The 23,598-nt window shown below is 36.0% G+C and overlaps 1 protein-coding gene across 3 annotated transcripts in view; it reads left to right on the forward strand.

Annotated features, from left to right (window-relative positions):
- Nucleotides 1-23,598, forward strand: part of SNX2 (sorting nexin 2) — a 69,754-nt gene that overhangs the window by 24,037 nt on the left and 22,119 nt on the right. For all 3 annotated transcript variants that reach the window (XM_037800875.1, XM_037800876.1, XM_037800877.1), the window contains 5 exons: nt 1,772-1,889; nt 6,994-7,157; nt 9,239-9,305; nt 9,469-9,512; nt 11,906-12,047. In XM_037800875.1, the coding sequence (XP_037656803.1) occupies nt 1,772-1,889; nt 6,994-7,157; nt 9,239-9,305; nt 9,469-9,512; nt 11,906-12,047 (535 nt within the window). The remainder of the gene's footprint in view (nt 1-1,771; nt 1,890-6,993; nt 7,158-9,238; nt 9,306-9,468; nt 9,513-11,905; nt 12,048-23,598) is intronic.

The following is a 23,598-nucleotide window of genomic DNA, read 5'->3' on the forward strand; positions in this document are numbered from 1 at the left end:
CATTGTCACCCCTCATAAGCTACATTTTTATACAATCGTCTTCAAGATTCAAGGGTTCTGGGTTGTAGTTTGATAGTTTCAGGTATTTACTGCTAGCTATTCCAATTCATTAGAACCTAAAACGGGTTGTCTAGATTGTGCATAAGAGTGCCCACCAACGTGACCTCTTGGTTCCTTTTGGAATCTCTCTGCCACTGAAGCTTGTTTCATTTCCTTTCATATCCCCCTTTTGGTCAAGATGTTCTCCATCCCATGATGCCAGGTCTAGATTCCTCCCTGGGAGTCATATTCCAGGTTGCCAGGGAGATTTAACTCCCCTACCTCCGAAGTTTTAATTTGTTCCTTTGACTGGGCCGTGTCTTCCTGTTTCTTAGAATGGCTTGTCATTTTTTGCTGATGTCTAGGCACCTGATTGTTTCTGAGTTTATTCTGAAGGTCAGTTTTTCTCTTTTTTTGGGGTTTTATTGTTAATTGGCTTTATATTAAGGCTCTTCTTTGACACTTGGTTCAACTTGTTCTAGAGCTTTAGAACTGCCCATGTTTAACTGATCAGTACAGGGCCAAGGACCCATGAAGGGGATGCAGACCAGTTCCACAAGGCCCATGAAGAGGGTTAGGAAAGACGCCAAAAAGCTTTTTTTTTTTTTTTCTGCCTCCCCTAAGCTGCACTTTCCTGGCCTGCCCAGCAGATGGTGCTCTTTAGCAACGTTTTCCCTGCAGCCCTGAAGAGGGAGTGTATTTTTTCAGCCTGCTCCAGGTGGTGTTGAAACAATTGGAATCCCTGTTCTGGGCAGGCTAGAGATGCGTTTCAGAGCTGGAACTCAGCAGTCAAAACTCACCAGTCAGAAGCACTTGACCATGTCCCCCTTTGTTCCCCTGGAGGAAGACCTTTCTGTTCCTCTCTTTCTGTGCCTGAGGGAAGATTCAAGGGTGGGGAGTGGGAGCTGGCTGCTGGCTGCTGGCCGCTGCCTTGGGAGTAATTCACTGAATAGTTTTTGCTGCAGCTTCTAAGTCTCCCCATTCTGCTCTTTCCTGGATGCTGTACAGTGCTCCCCTGGTCTCTGGAATCCCAGAACCACTGATTCAGACCAGTTTTGTTGTAAGAGTATGTCCGCTATCTCCCTACTCCACCATCTTCCCTGGAAGCTCTCTGGTCAAGGTTAAGAAGTACAGAAATAATCCTTAACTTAGTTGAACTGTAAATGTAAATTTTTTGTTTACATAAAATTCTAAAACTATAAAAGTTTTAGAATAACTGTAGTCTTAATGCAACCAGTAGTAAACTTTCCTTTTTTCTTTTAGTAAAACACCTTTTTGCATGTGCAACACTTTTTCAACATCTGTTGAGTTATGGAATTTTGATTTTAGAATACGTCTGCCCCCACTAGATAGAATACTAATGACAAAAGTGTGGATTCTTAAAAATCAAGGGATTCGATTTCATTTTGGTTCTATTATATGTGATTATGTAAAGCATTAGAATTTATTTTTGTTAATTATAATGCAACATTAGAAATTAGTATCTCTAAAGGAATGAATGATAAAAATTTTTCTTTTTAAAATCTTAAGTGACTTCTTGTTAAGAAAGAGAAAGGTGAGTAAAAGTGTGGTTTTCGTTCATTCTTATCCTCAAAGTGGAAAATATAAATAGCTGTTCTTTTTTTTTCTCTTCCTTCTTGTTTTGATGGTATTCTGTTTCTGTAGTGTATAGAGACATAATTATGACAAATAAACATGGCAATCCATTATCTGTTATTGTTCTTTTTAACAGTCAAGTCCATCATCTCCAGAACCAGCTGGTCTTCCTGCAGAAGATATTAGTACAAACTCCAATGGTCCAAAACGCAAAGAAGTTATGCTAGATGATGACAGAGAAGATCTTTTTGCAGGTAATTGCGAATATCTTCATTTTTAAATAACAGCCAATGGTAGTATATATCTCATTAGATATTGTATTAGGATTCTCCCGATAAATGGAACTGACAGGAAATATATATATATATATATATATATGAGATTAATGATAGGAATTGACCCAGGCAACCATGTGGATTAGCAAGTCCAAACTCCAACTTGCTGGTAGGCTAAAAGTTGAGCTCTGATGAAGGTTTCGATGAATTCCCCAGGAGAAGCTGGCTGAAGTAGAGAAATTCTTCTTTCTCACTGCTGAGATCATCAGTTCTTCCTTTAAGGCCTTTACCTAATTCGATGAGACTTCTCTTATTGCTAAAAGCAGTCACTTCTGTTGACTGTAGGTGTAATTAGCCATTGGTGCAGTCACCTGACTAATGATTTAAATCTATGGAATACCCACACAGTTAAAATCAGGCCAGTGCTTGCTTGACCAAGCAACTGCTCCGCATAGCTAGCCAAGTTAACACATGAACTCAGCCATCACGAATAAAAATTATTCTCTAAAGCATATCTGAGATTTTGTGTGAAGTATTAGTGGTAGCTGTTCTTGTAACTTAGATGGATAGGAAATTTCCAATTAGATCACCTTGTGAAAAGTATAGACTGTTGAGAAGCAAAACTGTGGTCCTTTCTGATTTTAGGCATTTGAAAATAAATTACACATTTTGATTTGATTTATTTTTGTCAGTTCTTGGACTCAAAACTAATGGTTGTCATTCATACTTTGAGAAATAGCAGTGATTGTATTCTTTATATTACTTAACAAATTGTCACAAAGCAAAATTAAATTCTAGATTTAAAAATTCACTTTCTTTATGTTTGTTTTAATAAAATGTTGCATTATTTACCACCTATCCCACGTTGGTTCACTTTTAGGTGAGTAAATTGATGTTTGAGGAATTTATTTTTGAAATGAGGGCAGAATTTGATGTAGTCCATCCTGAATTTTAAAAATTTGTACTTTCTCCAAAACACCTGCTTTAAAATTAAAATTTGGGTACAAATTAATGCATTAATATTAAGGAGCAGAATCTTCCTTAAAACTAATGACACAAAGGTATTCTATTTTTAACAGGTAATGTACCTGAACTGGCTTTACTGAGTTAAACTTTAGTAATATGTCCTTAACTCCTATAGTGGTTAAATACTCGAACTGTATTTCTGTTTTTTGGTACAAATATGTTTGAAGATAAAGTCCTCCATCACAAAGCATCATGTAATTTCCTACTTGAGTAGTTCCATGAAAAGTTGTGCCACAGCAGATGAATTAATTATTTTGTCATGTCTGAAAATTTGATCCCAAATACCAGTAATGTTTTCTGTGTGTGTGCGTGTATGTGTGTGTAGTTACCTCATAATTTGGAATCAAAATCACAGTTAACCAAAGTTGTTCCTTTTTGTTTCTTTTCATGGACTTTTTTCCATGCAATCCTTAGAAGTTCTTTCATGGCTGTTTTAGTTTGCTAGGCTGCTGAAGCAAATACCATGAAATGGGTTAGCTTAAACCATGGGAATTTGTTAGCTTACAATTTTGAGGCTGGGAAATTGCCCAAATCAAGGCATCATCAAAGTGATATTTTCTCCCCAAGACTGTGGTAGCAAGTCTTGGTCCTTAGCTTGTCACATGGCAAGGCACATGGTGGCATCTCCTGGTCTCTTCCGGGTTCCACTGATGTTCAACTTCTTGCTTCCTGTAACTTTCTCACTCCAGTAAAAGGATTAAGTCCCATCCTGATTGAGATAGGTCACACCTTTTTCTGGTTTGCTAAAGTTGTTGAAATGCAGTATACCAGAAATGCATTAGCTTTTAAAAGGGGAGTTATTAGGTTGCAAATTTACAGTTCTAAGACCATGAAAATGTCCTGATTAAGGCATCAAGAGGTAGATACCTTCTCTGAGGAAAGGCTGATGGCATCAGCTGAGAAGGCATGAGGCTGGCATCTGTTGGTCTTTTGCTTCCTTTGTTAACCTAAAAACAAAAAAAAGCCTTTTACTTTAAACTCAGCTGCATCTCTGATAATATTGTAAGGTTACCTAAGATCCACGCTGATCATTTTTGTATAAGTGAAATACTATACTTGACCTCTTATTTTTAATGCATTTAAACAAGGATATCATTCCTGCTTCTGTGGAGAAGTATGGTTCTAGGAAACCGTAATAGCAGGTAGCATGTTATGAGGATGGTGAAAACTGTTTTCCAGTAATGAGAACATGTACTTTGTTTATTTTATTTCTCTATCAGATAGTGTACAGATACTGTTTCAGTGACCTAGCCACTTTGACTTAAAAATCATAAAGAGATTAGATTATGTTGCTATGCATGCTAATGTGTTTTGAGTAGTATTCCAAGGACTGTTACATCAGAAGCGATAACAGAAAAAGTTCAAGCTGTTAGGTTTTTCAGTCGAGAAGAGAAGAGACAAAAAGTCGATCAAAAGGAGTTTTATTGTCCGGCCATGCACAGGCAGGCTGAAGCCTAAGAGAAAGAAGACAGCCTGGAGCCAAGGGAACAGTAGGGCCTATAAAGGATGATTGGCAGGAAGTTCTTTGTCCAGGGAAAGGGAGACCGGGGCCTCGGAGCCGGAAAGTTTAAAATTTTAATGTTCAGGATTCCTAAGGGTGGGGGCAGTGGTTTACTGCAGACCTGCGGGGTTCCTAGGGCAGGGTGAGGGGTGGTGGCTCTATTGCAGAATTCCTAAGGGCAGGGGTAGGGTGAGGGCCCGGGGCCTAAAACTAGCAAAGCATGTCATATATTTTTATTAGCTTACTTAGAGTGTGTTCCCAAAATGTGGTTACCTATGGAACCCTTCTCTTCCACCATTAGTTATTCCCCTACTAGTGCTCCATTGAATGTACTTGAAGAAGCTGTTGTAAAGAAATAAGTGAGGGTGAGCAAATTACCAATATTGAAATTGTCTTAGACTTTAGAACTTGTTTCTGTCATAGCATTGGCTTACTTCATTTTTGCTGTTCAGCAAATGATACCAATTGCAGGTTTAACAGGTATTCTTTGTTGAAGAAATTCTCTGGCATCTGTCATGAATGAAATATTACTTAGCTGACATTGACATAAACAATTTAAACAAATTATGTCTTCCAAGGAAAAGTTAATTATTTTAGTTGGTTCCTTTGTGACATCTTCGTGAACCTTTAGTTTTGGTTTAAATTAAGCCTTGTGAATTTGTAGTATGTTATTTTTCTTAAGCTAGATGAAGTCATGACAGTAATTTAAGACAGACTTCATATAGTAGTATGCTGAACCTAAATTTCAGTTTTCTCTTCCAGATTAGCTACTTAGATCATACTTTTTTCTTGTTTTGAGGTTTCCTACTATTTAGGAAGCAGCCAGTGAGAGGCGATGCAGAGAACACAAAACATGGTATCATTGAAATAAAATGTGATTAAAAAGTTAAAATGACTTTATCTGTCCTGAAATATAAAAAAATTACTATCTCTTTCGCTGTCTTTTTGGATTCATTGCCCATAACTGTGCCTCTTTCAGAGTTTTTGGTTTTGTTTGTTTGTTTGCTCCTGGATGTGTTGCTTATTGTTTGTAGATGAAGGGTCTCAGACCACCTAGTTTTGAGACCCTGCTTTATATTGCTTGATTTCATTTCTTTAAAAAATAAAGTAATGAATGTCAACAATCTTAGCAGCCTTAAATTGCATATAAGCTTTTCATTTTTTATCTTAGAGTCATCTATAATCTATTTTAACATCTGTGATTTGTTTCACTTGTTCTGGTTATCATAATTTAAAAGATTTGCTTATTGATCATTTTTATTTTAAAATATAAAAATGTAAAAGATGTATGCCAAGTCTCATCAATCTGAGATAACTGGTAAGAAGAAAATAAAATGTTAACCTGTGCAACATCTTTCAGGTAAATGCTTTAACTACTATACTTTTTGAGATAATCAAATTAAAATGGCTCACTGACTACCATTACTTACCTCTAGGAATTTAAGAGCATCGGATTAGAAACCACTGGCCTGATCTCATTCTTTTTTACAGTCTTGCCTTCCTTTACCTGGTGTCAGTTCTGCAAACAGGAAGAACTGTGGTTTACATTATGGCCACTGGTTGTAATTTTCATTTTCCTGGCTCTGCTTTTTGTTTGTGCTCTTCCATTTTCATAAAATTCTCCCATTTTTTCTCTACCCAACCAAATCTCTCATCTTTCTCTTGAACTATTTCTGGTTTTCTCCAGCCTTAAAGTATTGTCTTCCATCTCATTGCAAATTGTAGTGTTTGTTCTGTAGTTTATATAGCAATTAAACATCTTGTCTTGTAACATTCTTTTTTGTTTGTTCTCTTGGCATTTATTTCAGTCTTTTATTATTATTTAACATTATACATGCTTATGTCTTGTTTTCCCAACTAGATAATAAGCTCCCTGAGGGCAGGTATGATATTTTACATTTCTTTGTGTTTCTTCATTGCACTTAGCATAATGTTACATAGTTTGTAAACAGTCTTTTATTTAGTTTGATTTTAAATATATTTAATTTGAGATTTTTTTAAGTGAATGGGCATTAAAATTAAAACCTAAACATATGTTTTCTTTGTGTCGTATTAGTCTGTTCAACTAATATCTAGTTATCTCTGGCAGTTAACCTCTTTAGATTACTAACTTTGGAGGCTATTTGTAACAGATTATTAATCCCATTTGGGAGAGTTCTAGGCAGCTTCTGCCATAAAACTTATATTCATCTGTATAAAATAATCATAATGTTAATCTGAATAAAAGATTTGGAAGGTAAGTAACCTCAAGAATAAGATACAAGTCCAAACACAAATTAATGTGGAATTATCCACACCATTGTTTTCCTCCTAGCCTTATCCCTGCTAGTAATGTAGAGAAATTGACTTAATGTAATTCTTCCTAAAACCGAGTTTATTGTAAACAACTAAGGAAGGATTCATAAAATAATTTTTTAAGGATTATTTTAAAATAACTATTTTGATATTTATTTGTGGGTATTATACAATGTATTTTATATAATTCATTAACTGCTATATAGAAAATTGAGGATTTGCTGCCAGTGCCCTCAGCTAACTTGTTTAATTTGTGTCTAGAAGCCACGGAAGAAGTTTCTTTGGACAGTCCAGAAAAGGAACCTATTCTGTCTTCAGAGCCTTCTCCTGCAGTTACCCCTGTCACCCCTACTACACTCATTGCTCCCAGAATTGAATCAAAGAGTATATCTGCTCCTGTAATCTTCGATAGATCCAGGGAGGAGGTATGCATAATGTTTTTACTCTAAAATTAATACATAAATAACAAGACTTGTGCTCCCCTCTTAACATCCTCTTCACACATTTTGGGAACAGAACATTGAACTAAAGGAGGTGGGGATCTGGCATCTAATTTTTCCTCCAGTACACGTCACTTACTTTTTTAAGTCAAGGAACTTATCGTTTGTGATCTTAGGAGATAATATTTGGCTCTCAGGGTTCTAATGATGGTCAAATAAGATGATGTATGAAAGTGCTTTGAAAACTTTTAATCATTGTCAAGAGATATTTTGAGTGATTTTCCTTGATAAAATCATGCATAAAATCCTGATAAACCTATAAGTTGATTCTTAAAGGTTGCTATCTACCCTTTATTTTTAAAAACAAGGAATGTATATTAGTCAAGAGGATAGTCTCATGATCTAACAGCAATTTTTGATGAGGTGAATTTGAAGGAAAACTTATGGAAATTAAAATAAATGGCAAATTACATACTTAAAGGTCATTCATTTAGAAATAGACAATTAAAAATGACTATGGTTAAAAAGTTAAAATTATAACAACATGAATAATCTCACAAACCTTTTTAAAGGAAAGATGTCAGAAATAAGAGTACTTACTGCATAAATGTTTCTTGATCTAGGTTCCCGTTACACAGATGTGTTTACTTTGTGAACGTTTATCAAGATGTATGCTTATGATTTATATACTTTTCTGTATGTTACAATTAAAATAATGTTTACTTAATTCTGTACAAGAGAGCAACCTTTAAATATGATTAGGAAAACTCATTTTTCTTTTACATAGTGTTAGACTATTAAAGATTTTGCTATCTCTGAGCTTTCTTCTTGGAAATAATAAAGCTTTCCGGTAAAGCTGCTATTTTTATTTCTTATTTACAACAGATTTAAAAGTTCTTCTCTGTAGTCTCATAGGGTTATCATTTTTCCTACTTACTGTTATTTTCAGTGAGCTTTATAGTGCTTTCATTGGCTTGAAAGAAAAAATGTGTATTCGCTAGGTTAGAGAAATCATGATGCTAAAGTTGCTTTTATGAATAATTTCTTCAGGTATATAGGATTCTGCTGGTAAAAGTAATGGCTACCTCCTGGTTATTAAGGAGTAGAGATACAACTTTGAAAAATGCTGATATTAATAATACTTAATGGATTAATATTTCAATCTGAATCTAAAGGTTTAGTGTACAGAACAAAAAAATTACACAGTGTTTGTACAGAAGACTAAAACTTTTTTCTGCATCTGAGGAGTTGTAAGAACACATTTGTAAAAGTGACAGAGAATTCTAGCCTGCTGAGGCCCACAAGACCAAATGTGAATGAGGTGGAGTACATCTTCCATGTGCCCTGTCTCCCTGCTTTGTCCTCCCTTTACTTCTCTGGCCTGCTGCTTTGGCCAAGAGCTCAGGGCCTTTATGTGCTCCCCCTCACCCTTTCTCTGAAAAACCTGTGCTCAAGAAAAATCTGATACTTGGAAAAGCCATATGGACCACACTCCCCTGTCTAGTTTATGGACAGAGGAGTAGAGAAATGGGGGAAGGAAAACAAACAAACAAAGGCACCCAGTGTTCTTTTTTACTTTAATTGCTCTTTTTCGCTTTAATTTTTATTCTTGTTATTTCTGTGTGTGTGGTAATGAAGGTGTCAGGGATTGATTTTTGTGGTGAATGCACAACTATGTAATGGTACTGTGAACAATTGAATGTATGCTTTGTTTTGTATGACTGTGTGGTATGGGAACATATCTCAACAAAATGAATTAAAAGAAAAAAGAAAAATCTGATAAACTTGTTCATTATCAAGGGGAAAAAAAAATCTTCATGAAAAGTGAAGATTATCTGTCACTTCTACAAATATTTTTCTTACTGTCTTTGTGCATTTTTTTTTCAAAGTCAGGAAATGAAAGCTTTTATTGTTTTCATAAATGAAGTGCTGAGTGACATTTTCAATTATATGATGTGACAGTGACCCTGATAGGAGATAGATGGTAAAAATTATAGCTTTTAATGGTGTGACTGTAATAAACATTGGAGTCTGTTCTATAACACCAAAAAAATTATATTTTCTAGATTGAAGAAGAAGCAAATGGAGATATTTTTGATATAGAAATTGGTGTGTCAGATCCAGAAAAAGTTGGTGAGTCAATATTTATATAGTATATTTTGTATCTTTTCTTTTTAAATTGGTTTGGTTGTTATGTACTATTTTTCTTTATTAAATGCATGATTACAATATTAAAATGGTACCTTTTATTTTTAAACTTGTGGTTTTTAACGGTATTGTCTGAATTCTCTTATAGGTGATGGCATGAATGCTTACATGGCATATAGGGTGACCACAAAGGTGAGCCTTTTGCTCTTTTCAAAAAATATTGAGTTGTCACATGTGCTTGGCATTGTCCATAGCAGCTAAAGTGATCCCTATCTTTACAAAGGTACCATCTAGTAAAGATTTCAAAGAGGTAGTTACAATAAAGAGCCATAAGGGTAGGTAGTGTTCTGTGAGAGTTTGCAGGAAGGGACCCAGCCCAGATCTGACAGGTAAGGAAAGGCTTCCTGGAAGAATTGGTGTGTAAGCCAAGACAGAGGTGGGGGAAGTGATTTGGGGGATGGGATGAAAGGAGGAGAATTCTTGTTCTAGGCTGAAGGGTTTGCTTGTGTAAAAGCCAAAAGTCAAGAAAGCATTGTGCTTTCCAGGATCTGTAAGAAGTGGTGCATGATCAAATTTTTTGGCACAGAGCCTTTTTATATCATGAACAGCCACATTAAGGACTTGAGGTTTCATCCTAAGGGTATACTGGTGAGCCATTAAAGAGTTGCAAACAAGAGTATGGCACAACTACATTAGTATTTAAATATCTCTGGCTTCAGTATAAATTGGAAGGGTCAAAATAGAGGTCAGGACTTCCAGTTAAGATGTCATTATAATTATTAAAGGATTGTATGCCTTCAAACCTTACGAGAGAAAGGGAGTCTGATGCAGCAATCCTAGCTGTGAGAAGTAACATTTTATTCTAAGGAAATAGTCTATTCAAGGTGGTAAAGTGAGAAGCTTCAGGACTCTGTTCCCCCATAGAAGCTTTGAACAACTGGCAAGAAATAGCAGACACATCTTTCTCAAAGCTCCAAAAAAACAGTGAAAGGATTGCAGTAAAAGGGTGAGTGCCAAATCAAGAAAAAGACAAAAAGCAGTAAGATCTTGTGGTGCCCTGGCCGGCCCCATCCCCTCACTGGTTTGGAACCAGCCTGCGCTCCCAGTGTGATTCCCTGGTCCCAGTTCTGGAGGGAGCAGGGTTAATCCTTGTTCTACCTTCTGAGAGCATGTCTGTCTGGTGGCAGCTTGAGGCACTGAACCAAGATACTTGTCTCAGGCTCTCCGTCCCAGAACTTGTCCTGCTTGAAGAAGGCAGCTCACAGAGCAGTCAAGTCATGGCTGCCTGGTGCAAAGGATTACTGGCTGTAGGACATACAGTCTAGTGCCCAGGACTGAGGGGAAACTTTCCTAGGGAAGAGGGAACATTTGTATCTGTAAACAGGGGAATTCCTAGGGCCATGCTCACATGCTCAAGACAGACACTGTGCAGAAAGGATCTGATAAATCCTTATGCTTTGGCCTTGAGCTATTTTCTAAACTCATTGTATGGATAAGTGCTGAAGAAGAGCATTCACACAGGTCAATTTGCAGACACTAGGAAAGGAGTTTTCTTTTTTTGCCTTTTGTTTGTTAGTTAGTTCCTGGTATTCAGGGGTTGCTCAGTCATTCAAGTAGCTGGATACAAGCTATGGATAGATACCTCAGAGTCTAAATTCCAGCAATAACACGTTAAATATCAAAATGTCCCGGTTTCAACAAAAGATTACAAAATATACAAAGAAGCAGAGAGTAATGGTCCAGGCAAAGGAGAAGCTTTTAAAGCATTAGAAGCCATCAGTGAGGAGCATCAGACCTGGGACATACAGACAGAAACTTTGAAAAATATGGCCCTAAATACACAAAGGAAATAATTCTGAGGTGAATGAAATAAATGACTTCTTGAGTTATGTAGGTAGTAGAGTCACTGGGACTTGAATGGAAGAGATGAGGAAGAAGGAGAGGGGGGTGCCTAGATTACTGGCTAGTAGAACTGTATGGTTATGGGAGTGATCCACACAGGGAGGCCGTATGCAGGGAAGAACATAGTCTGGATGGGAGTGAGATTCATTAATTCATTTACATCTACCATGGGGTCAGGCTTGATTCTAAGCACTGGGCATATAGTGGTAAACAAAATAGACAAAGAGCCCTTCTCTCATGGAACTTGTGTTCTAGCAACAGAAAATATTTTTTGTTTGAGGTGCCAGTGAGATTTAAGTGGAGTTGTCCTTTGGACATTTGGATATATAGGACTGACGCTCGGAAGGAGATCTGAGCCAGAGATAATAACTTAAGAATCATTAGCATAAATATAGGTAGAGTAGGTGAAACATTTCAAGGATAGAATAAAAGACATGTTTTCTACCTTCTTAAGTTCCTGTTAAAAAAAACCTTTGATGAAGGTTTTTCTTCAGTTGTTCCAAATCTATGTATCACATTCTTTTGCAGAGTAGACTAGTATGTGTGTATGTGTATACACAGTTAGGTATTGTGTGTGTCCATAATTGTGTATTTTGTATGTATTCATAATTGTGTATGATATTGTTAACTTTTAAATAATTGCTTAATATTCAACATTTGAAATACCTCTTCTTTATTCATAGACTTCCCTTTCCATGTTCAGTAAGAGTGAATTTTCTGTTAAAAGAAGATTCAGTGACTTTCTTGGCTTGCATAGCAAATTAGCAAGCAAGTATTTACATGTTGGTTATATTGTGCCACCAGCTCCAGAAAAGAGTATAGTAGGTAAGCATGAATCTAAAAAAATAAAATTTTTGTTACTTTTATTCAGCTTCAGCTTTATAGACTGTAGATTCCATAATCATTCACTGCTAACTTAACAGTTATAGTATATATAGCCAGTAGTTTTATTTTTGAATACCTGAAGATTTTAATTTCTATAATACAGTAATGTTAAATATTGGATCAGAATTTGCCAAATTGAAAGCAATTGGAAAACTTAACCTTTTAAAGCCAGTAGAGTACCATTTTACTGAGTCACACACAGAGGATACTTTAAATATAGCGCATTTTTTTAAGGGATGGAGCTGTTTGGCCCTCAGTTACATATTGTCCAAAAAGAAGATTTGATCTAGCATCATGTATAATACTTCTTACTATTTAAATTTTTCTTAGTTAATTTCTTACCTCAATTTAAATTTTAAAAACATTTCTACGTACAAGGAATAAAGGCTTAGTTAAGAAAATGCAGAAAATTATAAGAGGAGGGAAATCTCCATTGTCCCACCATTAAAAGAAATCTATCATGTTTTAAAAGATACCTAATTAAAAGATATCATGTTTTAAAATTTTGTAATTTTTTTTCAGTCATAGGTTTCTAGTTTACCTTATTTATTTTTCTTTGTACTTAACATTGTTATTCCAAAAATATGTTTAAAAGTGAATTTTGCTGATCTTTATTGTTTTCACTTTTTCAAACATTTGGCTTATAAACATTTTTATTTCTTAGCTTTTATGATTTTAAAATCTGATATATTTACAGGGATTTGTTATATTTTTTTCTCTTATAATTCATAATCTAGTTGAGTGATTCTACACTTTTTGGTTTCCAGTCCCCTTTACATTCTTAAAATTTATTGAGAACCCTAAAGAGCTTTTGTTTACGTGGGCTATATCTGTTGGCTTTTGCTATATTGGAAATTAAAGCAAGTTTTTTTAAATTTCTTAACTAAATTTTTAAATTATTAATTAAAAATAACAATAATAAACTCATGTGAAAAATAATTTTTGTAAAGGAAGAAAATTAGTAATAAGAGTGGATTGTGCTTTTTAAATAATTTTTGCAATATTTTTGATTTCTGGCTTAATAGAAGATAGCTGTTCTTCTGCACTATATGACATAACACATCATATAACTTTTGTAAAATTTAACCAAACTCTCAGGAGAGAATGAGCGTGAAAAAGACAAGTTAATATTTATTCTTATGTATCTTATGAAAATAGTTTAGACCTTGTGATACTCCTGAAAGGGTCTCAGAAATTCTTAATGTATCCCATAGCACAATTTGAAAACCACTGTCTAGCTAATAATCTTATTTCTTTCTTTTTTGAACTATTCCAGTAGCATCCTACCATCTATGTAGGGAACTTTAGTTTCCTTTTTCATAAACTATTTATTATTTTGTCTTCTGTTTATATCTTTTTTCTTTGCTTTTAAATTATACAACAATTTTTATATATCCAAAGAGGACAAACAGCAAATTATTATTCTCATCTAACTTTTTGCCTTAATAATCTTCAGTTTTCACAAATTATTGCAATATAAAAAGTAGCACATGACATCTCAAAATACTAGAAATAAATCCTAAGTGAATCCTTCTGTTATTGATTCTGACAGCCATCAAAGGGTAGTAAGGTACAGTGATACATTTATGTTCATATTATCCAGGTACATGGCCAGGGTAGTCCATTAAGTTATAAGACTACCACTTGAATTAAAGGAATAACCACATTGACTGAATAATTGCTCTTCTAAGATACTGTGCTAAGTACTTTACCTGCATTCTCTCATTTAATCCTCACAGCCACTTTTTCAGGTTATTTATTATTGTCCTTGTTTAATAGATAAGGAATCTATAGTTCATCAAGGTTATTTAACATGTCCATAGAGCTACTAAGTAGCAGAGTTGAGCTTTGAATGTAGACTGTCTTACTTCAGAGCTTTTACTCCTAACCATTGTTCTAGTCTGCCATTTAATTTCAGAATACGTATTTCAGTACAATTATGGTTTATTTTTATTTTTTACCTAAAATTGAAAAAATTTCAATCTCTGAAAATATTCTAATGTTCTATTGTCTGTCAGTATACACTTAAGATCTATTAAATTGTTTATAAATTACTTATATACCACTTCATTCCAAAAAAAATTTGAGACAACTTGAAAATACGTACAGTACTGTAGTAAAAATTGTAGAGAGAGAGAGAAAAAGAGAGAGAAATTAGCAGCAAAAGTAACTGGGAAAATAGATGAAACCAAGTAAAACAAGTTTCCCAAAATGTATGCATAAAATCTTGAACAGTTATTAAAAGTGGGTAACAAATTGATTGCTGAACTTCTTGGCAGTCAGCCAAGGAGAGATGCAATCACTTAAATATTTGATATTGTTCCCCAGTTTTTTGTGTTTTTTTTTTGTTTGTTTGTTTGTTTTGCGGGGGGTGGGGGGGCTACTTAAAACAACAGTAATTTATTTTCTCACAGTTCTGGGGGCCTAAATTCCAAAATCAAGGTCCATTCTAATTCTGAAACCTATTGGACTGAACCCTTCCTTCCACTTCTGGATTCTCCTGACTCTCAGTGTTCCTGGGCCTGTGGCTGCATCACTCCAATCTTTGCTTCTTTCTTCATATGGTCTTCTCTTCCTTATATGTGTCTCCTCTGTATTTCCTTAGGACTCTTGTTGTATTAGGACTCACCTGGATAACCCAGGATGGTCATATCAAGAGATCCTTCACTGTATATCAGCAAAGAACCTTATTCCAAATAAGTTCACAATTATTGGTTCCAGTGGGTTGGCAGTGGCGTGGAGTGGGGGGAGGGATTAGGATGTGGACATGTCTTTTGGGGGCCCCATTAAATCCACTACACTATGTCCCAATAAACTTTGTGCAAAAACAGGTGGGAGTGGGTGATGGCCAATGGGCTGTAGTTGACTGAACCCTGATTTAGGGAGCTGGACTGTCACAGAGGACATTGTAAAATTAGAAGTACAAATCACACAAAGGTCCATGATGATCACACCCTTCAGCCTTTGCCCCAGTCATCAGCCCAGTAACATTTGATTATCTGATACTCTGCCATGCTGACCTTCCTTCTCCCAACATAGCTGCTTCCTTTGCTAACCAAGTACTTCAGATCTGATCTCCAGGGAGAGCAGAGTGGAGATTCAACCAAGAACTTTCCTTTGGCTTTTTTTTTTTTTTTAATGCATTTTTATTGAGATATATTCACACACCATACAAACCATCCAAAGTATACAATCACTGGCTCACAGTTATCATCACATAGTTTTGCATACAACCCCATGATCAATTTTAGAACATTTTCATTATTCCAGAAAAGAAATAAAAATAAAAAAGAAAACCCAAATCCTCCCATACCCCTTATTCCCCCCATTATTGACCCATAGTATTGGTGTAGTACATTTGTTACTGTTGATGAAAAAGTATTAAAATACTTCCGTTAACTATAGTCTCTGGTTTGCAAAAGGTATGTTTTCTCCCATACACCCCTCTGTTATTAACTCCTTGTAATAATGTTGTACATTTGTTCTAGTTCATGAAGGAACTTTTTAATATTTGTACAGTTAATCATGGACGTTGTCCACCACAAGATTCACTGTTCCAGTCTTTAAAAATATTCTAATGCTCTTTTGCCTGTCAGGATACACTTAAAATCTATTAAATTGTTTACTAATTATTTATTTCTATACCAGTTCATTCCAAAAATAATTTGAGGCAACTTGAAAATACATATAATATAGTAGTAATGTATATGTGTGTGTGTGTATATATATATGTATGTATAAATTAGCAGGAAAAGTAACTGTGGGAAAATAGTAAGATGAAGCCAAGTAAAACAAGTTTCCCAAAATGTATGCCCAAAGTATTGAACAATCATTAAAGGTGGGTAACAAATTGGTGTCCGAACTTCTTGGCAGTCAGTCAAGGAGAGATACAATAGCCTATAAATCCTATATTGTCCCCCACATTTTTTTAAATAGAAATAAATAAGAAAAATTTAAAAGGTGGGTGGGAGTCTCTTAATGACACAGCTAGTGGTTTTCAAATAAATCACTAGTGGGGATATGGAAATAAGAGTAGTAATAACCTCTCCTCTTTTCTGAGAAACTATACCTACCACGAGAAGAAGAGGACCCTTTTAGGTAGCACATAACTGTTACCACTTTTATACGGCTGTGGTTGACACAGAGACACTATTCCATGTGAGCTGTCAGAAATTATCTACAACAGGGTCGAAAGTTTTAATAGTTAACTAGTTAGGGTTAAGTTGTATTTTTGCCATGGTAACAAATAATGGTTACCTCCAGGAAGTAGCATGAGTAGAAGACCCTTGACTTCAGTAAAGAAAAAAGAAGGAAAGAACTATATAATGGTGAGATTATTTCAGGGCAACAGAAGATGTGAAATAATAAACATCCCACAACTGGTAGTGCAGTCAAGATAGGTAATTTTAGGTATTTGGGTTTTCTTTTTCAAACCATTGTATTTTTCAGTGGTATTATTTTAAACAAGACATTAATTGGTGATATATGTTAGTTATTCACCAAATGTACCAACCTAATTAAATTATTGAATGGATTTATAATTTGCATTACAGAATCTATTTTTTAAAAGCTTTGTTGAGATAATTCACATACCCCATGATTGAGCCACTTAAAGTATATAATTCAGTGGGTTTTAGTATATTCAAAGAGTTATGCATCCATCACAGTTAATTTTAGAAAGTTTTCGTTACTCCAAAAAGAAGCTCTGTCCCTTCAGCTGTCACCCCAGTCTACTCATAACCCCCAGCGCTAGGCAACCACTAATTGACTTTCTTTTGCTACAGATTTGCCTATTTTTGGAAATTTTCATATAAATGGAATCATATAGTATGTGATCTTTGGTGACAGGCTTCTTTTTCTTGGTATATTTTTTTTTTTTTTTTTTTTTTTTTAATCTTCATTTTATTGAGATATATTCACATACCACGCAGTCATACAAAACAAATCTTACTTTCGATTGTTTACACTACCATTACATAGTTGTACATTCATCACCTAAATCAATCCCCGACACCTTCATTAGCACACACACAAAAATAACAAGAATAATAATTAGAGTGAAAAAGAGCAATTGAAGTAAAAAAGAACACCGGGTACCTTTGTCTGTTTGTTTCCGTCCCCTTTGTTTCTACTCATCCATCCATAAACTAGACAAAGTGGAGTGTGGTCCTTATGGCTTTCCCAATCCCATTGTCACCCCTCATAAGCTACATTTTTATACAACTGTCTTCGAGATTCATGGGTTCTGGGTTGTAGTTTGATAGTTTCAGGTATCCACCACCAGCTACCCCAATTCTTTAGAACCTAAAAAAGGTTGTCTAAAGTGTGCGTAAGAGTGCCCACCAGAGTGATCTCTCGGCTCGTTTTGGAATCTCTCTGCCACTGAAGCTTATTTCATTTCCTTTCACATCCCCCTTTTGGTCAAGAAGATGTTCTCCATCCCACGATGCCGGGTCTACATTCCTCCCCGGGAGTCATATTCCACGTTGCCAGGGAGATTCACTTCCCTGGGTGTCTGATCCCACGTAGGGGGGAGGGCAGTGATTTCACCTTTCAAGTTGGCTTAGCCAGAGAGAGAGGGCCACATCTGAGCAACAAAGAGGCATTCAGGAGGAGACTCTTAGGCACAAATACAGGGAGGCCTAGCCTCTCCTTTGCAGCAACCGTCTTCCCAAGGGTAAAACTTATGGTAGAGGGCTCAACCCATCAAACCACCAGTCCCCTATGTCAGTGGTCATGTTAGCAACCATGGAGGTGGGGTAGGCGAATACCCCTGCATTCTCCACAGGCTCCTCAAGGGGGCACTACATCGTTTTTTGTTTTTTTTTTTTTTTCCTTGTTTGTCTTTTTTCTTTTTTTTTTTTTTTTTTTTTTAACTTTCCCTTCTTTTTTCAAATCAACTGTATGAAAAAAAAAGTTAAAAAGAAAACAAACATACAATAAAAGAACATTTCAAAGAGACCATAGCAAGGGAGTAAGAAAAAGACAACTAACCTAAGATAACTGCTTAACTTCCAACATGTTCCTACTTTACCCCAAGAAAGTTACATACTATAGCAACATTTCAGTGAACTTGTTCCTACTACATCCATCAGAAATTAACAGACCATAGTCATTTCTGGGCATCCCCAGAACGTTAAATAGCTTATCTGTTCTTCTTGGATTATTGTTCCCCCTTCCTTAATTGCTCTCTACTGCTAGTTCCCCTACATTCTACATTATAAACCATTTGTTTTACATTTTTCAAAGTTCACATTAGTGGTAGCATATAATATTTCTCTTTTTGTGCCTGGCTTATTTCGCTCAGCATTATGTCTTCAAGGTTCATCCATGTTGTCATATGTTTCACCAGATCATTCCTTCTTACTGCCGCGTAGTATTCCATCGTGTGTATATACCACATTTTATTTATCCACTCATCTGTTAATGGACATTTGGGTTGTTTCCATCTCTTGGCAATTGTGAATAATGCTGCTATGAACATTGGCGTGCAGATATCTGTTCGTGTCACTGCTTTCCGATCTTCCGGGTATATCCCGAGAAGTGCAATCGCTGGATCGAATGGTAGCTCTATCTCTAGTTTTCTAAGGAACTGCCAGACTGACTTCCAGAGTGGCTGAACCATTATACAGTCCCACCAACAATGAATAAGAGTTCCAATTTCTCCACATCCCCTCCAGCATTTGTAGTTTCCTGTTTGTTTAATGGCAGCCATTCTAACCGGTGTTAGATGGTATCTCATTGTGGTCTTAATTTGCATCTCTCTAATAGCTAGTGAAGCTGAACATTTTTTCATGTGTTTCTTGGCCATTTGTATTTCCTCTTCAGAGAACTGTCTTTTCATATCTTTTGCCCATTTTATAATTGGGCTGTCTGTACTATTGTCATTGAGTTGTAGGATTTCTTTGTATATGCAAGATATCAGTCTTTTGTCAGATACATGGTTTCCAAAAATTTTTTCCCATTGAGTTGGCTGCCTCTTTACCTTTTTGAGAAATTCCTTTGAGGTGCAGAAACTTCTAAGCTTGAGGAGTTCCCATTTATCTATTTTCTCTTTTGTTGCTTGTGCTTTGGGTGTAAAGTCTAGGAAGTGGCCTCCTAATACAAGGTCTTGAAGATGTTTTCCTACATTATCTTCTAGGAGTTTAATGGTACTTTCTTTTATATTGAGATCTTTGGTCCATTTTGAGTTAATTTTTGTGTAGGGGGTGAGGTAGGGGTCCTCTTTCATTCTTTTGGATATGGATATCCAACTCTCCCAGCCCCATTTGTTGAAAAGACCATTATGGCTCAGTTCGGTGACTTTGGGGGCCTTATCAAAGATCAGTCGGCCATAGATCTGAGGGTCTATCTCTGAATTCTCAATTCGATTCCATTGATCTATATGTCTATCTTTGTGCCAGTACCATGCTGTTTTGGCAACTGTGGCTTTATAATAAGCTTCAAAGTCAGGGAGTGTAAGACCTCCCACTTCGTTTTTCTTTTTTAAAGTGTCTTTAGCAATTCGAGGCATCTTCCCTTTCCAAATAAATTTGATAACTAGCTTTTCCAAGTCTGCAAAGTAGGTTGTTGGAATTTTGATTGGGATTGCATTGAATCTGTAGATGAGTTTGGGTAGAATTGACATCTTAATGACATTTAGCCTTCCTATCCATGAACATGGAATATTTTTCCATCTTTTAAGGTCCCCTTCTATTTCTTTTAGTAGAGTTATGTAGTTTTCTTTGTATAGGTCTTTTACATCTTTGGTTAAGTTTATTCCTAGGTACTTGATTTTTTTAGTTGCTATTGAAAATGGTATCTTTTTCTTGAGTGTCTCTTCAGTTTGTTCATTTCTAGCATATAGAAACATTACTGACTTATGTGCATTAATCTTGTATCCCGCTACTTTGCTAAATTTGTTTATTAGCTCTAGTAGGTGTATCGTTGATTTCTCAGGGTTTTCTAGATATAAGATCATATCATCTGCAAACAATGACAGTTTTACTTCTTCTTTTCCAATTTGGATGCCTTTTATTTCTTTGTCTTGCCGGATTGCCCTGGCTAGCACTTCCAGCACAATGTTGAATAACAGTGGTGATAGCGGGCATCCTTGTCTTGTTCCTGATCTTAGAGGGAAGGCTTTCAGTCTCTCACCATTGAGTACTATGCTGGCTGTGGGTTTTTCATATATGCTCTTTATCATGTTGAGGAAGTTTCCTTCAATTCCTACCTTTTGAAGTGTTTTTATCAAAAAGGGATGTTGGATTTTGTCAAATGCTTTTTCAGCATCTATTGAGATGATCAATTGATTTTTCCCTTTCGAGTTTTTAATGTGTTGTAATACATTGATTGTTTTTCTTATGTTGAACCATCCTTGCATGCCTGGAATGAACCCCACTTGGTCATGGTGTATGATTTTTTTAATGTGTCTTTGGATTCGATTTGCAAGTATTTTGTTGAGGATTTTTGCATCTATATTCATTAGGGAGATTGGCCGGTAGTTTTCCTTTTTTGTAGCATCTTTGCCTGGTTTTGGTATTAGATTGATGTTAGCTTCATAAAATGAGTTAGGTAGTGTTCCATTTTTTTCAATGTTTTGAAAGAGTTTGAGTAAGATTGGTGTCAGTTCTTTCTGGAAAGTTTGGTAGAATTCCCCTGTGAAGCCATCTGGCCCTGGGCATTTATTTGTGGGAAGATTTTTGATGACTGATTGGATCTCTTTGCTTGTGATGGGTTGGTTGAGGTCTTCTATTTCTTCTCTGGTCAGTCTAGGTTGTTCATATGTTTCCAGGAAATTGTCCATTTCTTCTACATTATCCAGTTTGTTGCCATACAGTTGTTCATAATATCCTCTTATAATTTTTTTAATTTCTTCAGGATCTGCAGTTATGTCACCTTTTTCATTCATTATTTTGTTTATATGGGTCTTCTCTCTTTTTGATTTTGTCAATCTAGCTAGGGGCTTGTCAATCTTGTTGATCTTCTCAAAGAACCAACTTTTGGTGATATTTATCCTTTCTATTGTTTTTTTGTTCTCTATGTCATTTATTTCTGCTTTAATCCTTGTTATTTCTTTTCTTGTACTTGGTTTAGGATTGGTTTGCTGTTCATTTTCTAGCTTCTTCAGTTGATCCATTAGTTCTTTGATTTTGGCTCTTTCTTCCTTTTTAATATATGCGTTTAGTGCTATAAATTTCCCCCTTAGCACTGCTTTTGCTGCATCCCATAGGTTTTGGTATGTTGTGTTCTCATTTTCATTCGTCTATATATATTTAGCAATTTCTCTTGCTATTTCTTCTTTAACCCACTGATTGTTTAGGAGTGTGTTGTTTAACCTCCAGGTATTTGTGAATTTTCTAAGTCTCTGATGGTTATTGACTTCTAATTGTATTCCATTGTGGTCAGAGAATGTGCTTTGAATAATTTCAATCTTTTTAAATTTATTGAGGCTTGTTTTATGTCCCAGCATATGATCTATTCTGGAGAAAGTTCCGTGAGCACTAGAAAAGTATGTGTATCCTGGTGATTTGGGATGTAATGTCCTGTAGATGTCTGTTAAATCTAATTCATTTATCAGATTGTTTAGGTTTTCAATTTCCTTATTGGTCTTCTGTCTGGTTGATCTATCTATAGGAGAGAGTGATGTGTTGAAGTCTCCCACAATTATTGTGGAAACATCAATTGCTTCCTTTAGTTTTGCCAATGTTTCTCTCATGTATTTTGTGGCACCTTGATTGGGTGCATAGACATTTACGATTGTTATTTCTTCTTGCTGAATTGCCCCTTTTATTAGTATGTAGTGGCCTTCTTTGTCTCTCAAAACATCCCTGCATTTGAAGTCTATTTTATCTGAGATTAATATTGCTACACCTGCTTTCTTTTGGCTGTAGCTTGCATGAAATATTTTTTTCCATCCTTTCACTTTCAGTTTCTTTGTGTCCCTGTGTCTAAGATGAGTCTCTTGTATGCAACATATTGATGGTTCATTTTTTTTGATCCATTCTGCGAATCTATATCTTTTAATTGGGGAGTTTAATCCATTTACATTCAACGTTAAAACCGTGAAGGCATTTCTTGAATCGGCCATCTTATCCTTTGGATTATGTTTGCCATATTTTTCCCTCTCTCTATTAATATCCTTTATTGTACCCATACCGAATCTCTTTAGTACTGAACCTTTCTCCAAGTCTCTCTGTCCTGTCTTTGTTTCTCTGTCTGTAGGGCTCCCTTTAGTATCTCCAGTAGGGCAGGTCTCTTGTTAGCAAATTCTCTCAGCATTTCTTTGTCTGTGAAAAATTTAAGCTCTCCCTCAAATTTGAAGGAGAGCTTTGCTGGATAAAGTATTCTTGGCTGGAAATTCCTCTCAGAATTTTAAATATATCGTGCCACTGCCTTCTCGCCTCCATGGTGGCTGCTGAGTAGTCACTACTTAGTCTTATGCTGTTTCCTTTGTATGTGGTGAATTGCTTTTCTCTTGCTGCTTTCAGAACTTGCTCCTTCTCGTCTATGTTTGACAGTGTGATCAGTATATGTCTCGGAGTGGGTTTTTTTTGGATTTATTCTATTTGGAGTTCGCTGAGCATTTATGATTTGTGTATTTATGTTGTTTAGAAGATTTGGGAAGTTTTCCCCAACAATTTCTTTGAATACTCTTCCTAGACCTTTACCCTTTTCTTCCCCTTCTGGGACACCAATGAGTCTTATATTCGGACGTTTCATATTATCTATCATATCCCTGAGGTCCATTTCGAGTTTTTCAATTTTTTTCCCCATTCTTTCTTTTATGTTTTCATTTTCCATTCTGTCATCTTCCAGGTCACTGATTCGTTGTTCAACTTCCTCTAGTCTTGTACTATGAGTGTCCAGAATCTTTTTAATTTGGTCAACAGTTTCTTTAATTTCCATAAGATCATCCATTTTTTTATTTAGTCTTGCAATGTCTTCTTTATGCTCTTCTAGGGTCTTCTTGATTTCCTTCATATCCCGTACTAGGGTCTCATTGTTCATCTTTAGTTCTTTGAGTAGCTGCTCTAGGTGTGTCTCTTCTGGTCTTTTGATTTGGGTGCTTGGGCTTGGGTTATCCATATCGTCTGGTTTTTTCATATGCTTTATAATTTTCTGTTGTTTTTGGCCTCGTGGCATTTGCTGACCTTGATAGGGTTCTTTTAGGGTTTGTAGACCAGTTGAAGTCCTTATCTCTAATTTATCAGATCTACAGCTTCGTGGAGTACACTTTCCCTAACTAAACAGCAGGTGGCGTCCACGAGCCACCTGTTCTCCACAAGCCAGATCTCCCCTGCTTAGCCTTTTTGGTGAGTGGGGGAGTGAGTCTTGTGGGGCCCAATTGGTGTCCCAAGCTTGCGTGTGTAGTTGGTGTTGCCTGCCCTGTATGTGGGGCGTGTTTCTGGGCAGTCGGGGAGGGGGGGTGGCCCTAACAATCAAATCTCCCTGATGATCCTAGAGTTTTAAAGCTACTGCAATAGTCTAATCCTTCAGTTCAGTCCTGCCA

Source organism: Choloepus didactylus, chromosome 13, assembly GCF_015220235.1.
Source record: "Choloepus didactylus isolate mChoDid1 chromosome 13, mChoDid1.pri, whole genome shotgun sequence".
In the NCBI taxonomy this organism is placed as follows: domain Eukaryota; kingdom Metazoa; phylum Chordata; class Mammalia; order Pilosa; family Megalonychidae; genus Choloepus; species Choloepus didactylus.